The 4,596-nt window shown below is 52.1% G+C and overlaps 1 protein-coding gene across 4 annotated transcripts in view; it reads right to left on the bottom strand.

Annotated features, from left to right (window-relative positions):
• TK2 (thymidine kinase 2) overlaps positions 1-4,163 on the bottom strand; it is a 38,233-nt gene extending 34,070 nt beyond the window's left edge. For 3 of the 4 annotated variants that reach the window (XM_017508033.2, XM_037731161.1, XM_017508034.2), the window contains exons 1-2: positions 3,676-3,949; positions 2,681-2,712 (exon numbers count right to left, since the gene is read on the bottom strand). In XM_017508033.2, the coding sequence (XP_017363522.1) occupies positions 2,681-2,712; positions 3,676-3,925 (282 nt within the window). In that variant the 5' untranslated portion in view covers positions 3,926-3,949. Of the gene's footprint in view, positions 1-2,680; positions 2,713-3,675 lie in introns of all 4 variants that reach the window. The other variant, XM_017508032.2, reaches the window with a different exon arrangement.
• Between the last annotated feature and the right edge of the window lie 433 nt (positions 4,164-4,596).

Genomic DNA, 4,596 nt, shown 5'->3' with positions numbered 1-4,596 from the left:
AAAAAAAAAAAAAAAAAGTCTCTACAGGGAAGCCACGGCCCAGCTGGAGCACAGTGGCACAATCTCAGCTCACTACAATCTCTGCCTCCTGGGTTCAAGCCATTCTCCTGCCTCAGCCTCTTGAGTAGCTGGGACTATAGGTGCCCACCACCACATCCAGCTAATTTTTTCTATTTTTAGTAGAGACAGGGTTTCACCATGTCAGCTAGACTAGTCTCAAACTCCCAACCTCAGGTGATCCACCTGCCTCGGCCTCCCAAAGTGCTGGGATTACAGGCATTAGCCACCACGCCCAACCAAGCCTCAGTAACTTTTAAAGCTTTGCATGCAATTTCAATGTGCAGGCAAGGTTGAGGCACCCTGGGGCTGGAGCAGAGCTTCTCCATGTCTAGTGCACAGATGCCTGTTTCAGATGCACCAGGGTAGCTGGCTAAACATGAGGTGGCACCAGGTAGCATCCAGACCCTCTAAATCAGACTCTAGGCTGGAGCCCTTTAACCTGTGGCCCAGTGATTCTGACCAAGCTCTGTTCAGCCAGGCAGGGCTGATGACACAGGCCCAGTGGCTCTGGCTCCAGCAGGTGGCCAGAGGGAACAGGCAGCTCAAATACATAAGACAAAATGGCTCTTAAGAACACACATTAGACATCCTCCAGGGCACACACAGTCAGAAAGGGGCCCAACCAGCTGCACAGAAGCCTGTTCCTTTGCATTCAGGTTGGAGGCACCCAGAGAAACCTGGGCAATGTTAGTACCTTACCCAAGTGCCAGATCTGGCAAGGGAAGAGTTAGAATTCACATCCAGGCCCCTTCTCATGACTTCTGATGAACCCTCAGTGACACCTGACATAAACACCAGGTTACAGTGGGCCATCTCACCTCACCCCACTAAAGTCTCCCCAGCGACTAGAACTCTGTCAGCTGGCAGAGAAGTTTCCTCTTGCCTTGATCCTAATGCGTATCCAGGAAATACGAGGCCACCCTCCCATCCTGGGTCCCTGCCAGCCCACTCCTTTAGAGCCCCAAAGTACAAAATGAACCCAAGGGAATGAACAAAAGGGCATGAAAAGACCCCATTAGGGCACTAATGGATTTAATTTTGTACTGTTCTTTAAAGAAAACTTTTCCTCTTCCTAGATATATAAAAAGAGCTCAACTTAGACATCATTCTACATAGCCTTTTTTCTTTCCTGTTCATTGCAAGCATTTTAACAGGTTGTTCAGATAAGCCCTTCTCCCAGAAACTTGTTCCTATTCCCAGCATGAAATCCTGAAGAGTTGGTGAATGTCAGACCCTGAATGAGCTCAGCCAATCTGCCCTCCAGTTTAGAGCAAGCAACGCAGGAAGAATCTCACAAAGTTCCCCTGAAATGGAAGGGGGAACAGGAAGCAAGCAAAGGAAGTCTTTACATTTCTTTTTAAAGTGATGTCTAAAAATATTATAAGAGGAGTGCATGCCCATTGAAGAAAATAGAGAAAATCAAAAAGGAGAAACTATCAACCATAATCCCAATACTAAGAGATGAACCCACATCTGTAATTCCAGCACTCTGGGAGACCAAGGCCGGTGAATCATGAGGTCAGGAGTTCGAGACCAGCCTGGCCAACATGGTGAAACCCCATCTCTACTAAAATAATACATTAATACATTAATTACCATCCAGCCCAACTTGGCATTTCCCGCCCCTTCTATGGCACTCACTGCCATATCCTTCTAATTTCAACAAGCTTCCATTGGTCTCAAGCATTTCAATCTTCTCTGTGTGATTTCACTACTTCCTGAGAGCTCTCCATCACTCTGAGTACCCTGAGGGCCTGCCCACACTGTCTACCCTCTGCAGATCCCAAGGTACTCCTGCCACCCCAGCCAAGCCACCCCCTTCCCAGCCACAGGAGCTAAGGACTTCCAGTTCCCTTAAGGAAATGAGCCTTGGATGGTGACCAAAATATTGCTCCCTACCCCAGCCACCTAAAGCACCCAACATCCCCGTGGACACTAACCTGATCCTCCTTCGACCTTCAACCTCACACCAGTCACAGCTCCAGCCCAGAGCCAGCATCTCAAAGCCACCTTGATGGCTGAACCCACATCTGTGGACCCTCATGGATTCTCTCTGATCCCCTGCCCACCCATCATTCTCAACACTATGGGGAGACGGTGGTGGTGGGCAGAAGTTCTCTCACATCTGGGCTACCCAACCCGAGAGGAAACTGACCTACCCTACAACACAATGAGCGTTTTCAAATGCTTTCACAATCATCCCTTAAGCTTTAACAGCCCAAGTTTACCTGAAGGATACAAATACTTGTGTGTGGCCGGGCATGGTGGCTCACACCTGTAATCCAAGCACTTTGGAGGCCAAGGTGGGCGGATCACCTGAGGTCGGGAGTTCAAGACCAGCCTGACCAACATGGTGAAACCCCATCTTTAAAAAAAAAAAAAAAGAAAGAAAAGAAACAAAAACAAATATTTGTGTGCTCCTACCTGTGCAGACTCTGGGGAAAGATACAAGAAATTGGTAACAGAGGTGGTGCCCTCCTGGGAGGGTGACAGTGGGAGGGTGACAGAGTTCCTTCTCCCTGGAGATCCTCTAGTATTTTTGCTTTTTACTCTGCTTCTCTCCTCTTCAAAAAAATAAGTAAAAATTATCCTAGAAAGTACACAAAAAAGAGGGACTTACCACTGATTTTTTCTCTTTTTCCTGTTCTCTATCTATAAAAGAAAGGAAATTAGTTTTTAAACTCGCTTTTAAATAAATCTCCTCTGCCTTAATTTGCTACGTGACCACAAAAACACTAATTTTTCTGCTCATCCCTGGCCTAAAAATATTTCCCATTTTGGGTGCCCTCCGAGGTTGGAGGCACGTACCACCATCTCACCTATGTGCCACCCTGGGCTGTAGCTGCTTGCTCCCCCGCCCCCCCCCCCGACCTCCCCGTGTGCTGGAGTTCTCTCACATAGTACATTATACTTTGCATTTTCCACATGTCATCTGTTTAGATCTTCAGACTGGGTGTTGAGCAAGTGGAAAGGCAGAGCGGCCTCCACTGGCGGTGCACGGGGAAGAGGGGACAGCGGGCGTGGGTTTGGGCCTGGGACCCAGGTGTTCCTCTATGCCCAGGGCGGGCATCGCTGCCCATCCGCCCCACAGGTGGTTCTGAGGCGTCTCTCAACAGCCAGGTGTCGGATGCCAGAACTGGGCTATAAGAATCGCCCGTTTCTGAATGGGTCCCCACTCCCGGGGAGGGCAGGAGAGCGCCGGGAGCGTAACCCCCTCCCCCACGCTGGTACCAGAGTGCGAGGAGAATCGCCTTACGGTACCTCCCAGTCCCCATCGCCCCCAAGGCCGAAAATAGCGGGCCAGGAAACCCGAGTTTGGGACAGAATGTTCAGAGCAGCCCCCGCCCCAGAGGGCAGGGGGTCCATCCTGCTCTTTAAAGCCCCTCTGCCCAACCCGGAACAAGAGCCGGGAGCAGAACCCCAAGGCCTCAGCGCTCGCTGCGGCCTGGCGCCCGGGTACCGGCCAACGGCCGCCACCTCCCCCGCCTCAGCCGAGACGGAAATCTCGCGCCTTGGAGGAGGTGTTTCGGGCTCGGGCGGGTTCCCAGAGCCGAGGGGCGGGGAGTAGGGGGGCGCTTAGGGGCTCCTGGGAGGCGGGACCAAGACGCGCGTTACCCGGAGGCCAGGCCCCACGGTGCACCCTCCGCGGCCTGGAGCCTGACGCCGGGCTCCTGGCGCTCCCCTTCCCCAGGCAGCGCAGCGCCCCGGCGGCCCAGCCCTGCAGTGGCCGCAGCAGCATAGCCGGGCGAGCGGATCCAGAGGCCTCGGCTTCCTTCCTGCGCGAGTCGACGCGGGCGACTGCTAGTCCAGCCCTGGCGCGCCGCCTGGATTCCAGCGCCTGGCCCTTAAAGAGACCAGGTCGCATTTCAGCTTCTCAGAGAGAGGGGGAATACTCTCCAAGGGAGAGGTTCGCCGCTGGCAGCCAGAAGCCTTCCCACGGCTGGGACGCTGGCAGAACGCACCCATAACTTGGCAACACTCGGAGAATGGATGGCAAATAATACCAGTGACTGACTGGTTGATTAATGATTACGGATTACTTAATTGAACACCTTCTGTAATCAGATACCTGGCACACATTCACTCGTGATGTCATTTATTCCTCCCAACAACCCTGCAAAGAGATTTTTGTCTCTCCCATACTCTGAACTTGTCTTCAGAGAATTCGGTTACTTGTTCAAAATGCTCAGAAGCAACAGATAGAACTTGCTCTACTCTTTCCCCCCTTCTCACTCCTGCACTTGACTAGTCTTTTTTTAAAAATACATTTTTTAGCCTGGGGCGGTGACTCAAGCCTGTAATCCCAGCACTTTGGCAGGCCAAGGAAGGCAGATCGCTTGAAGCCAGGAGTTCGAGACCAGCCTTGGCCAACATGGCGAAAACCCGTCTCTACTAAAAATGCGAAAATTAGCTGGGTGTGGTGGCGGGCACCTGTAATCCCAGCTACTCAGGAGGCTGAGGCATGAGAATCATCTGGGAGGCGGAGGTTGCAGTGAGCTGAGATTGCGCCACTGCACTCCAGCCTAGGCTACAGAG

Source organism: Cebus imitator, unplaced genomic scaffold (assembly GCF_001604975.1).
Source record: "Cebus imitator isolate Cc_AM_T3 unplaced genomic scaffold, Cebus_imitator-1.0 Scaffold385, whole genome shotgun sequence".
Taxonomy (NCBI): domain Eukaryota; kingdom Metazoa; phylum Chordata; class Mammalia; order Primates; family Cebidae; genus Cebus; species Cebus imitator.
This window is presented reverse-complemented; position numbering and strand designations above follow the sequence as displayed.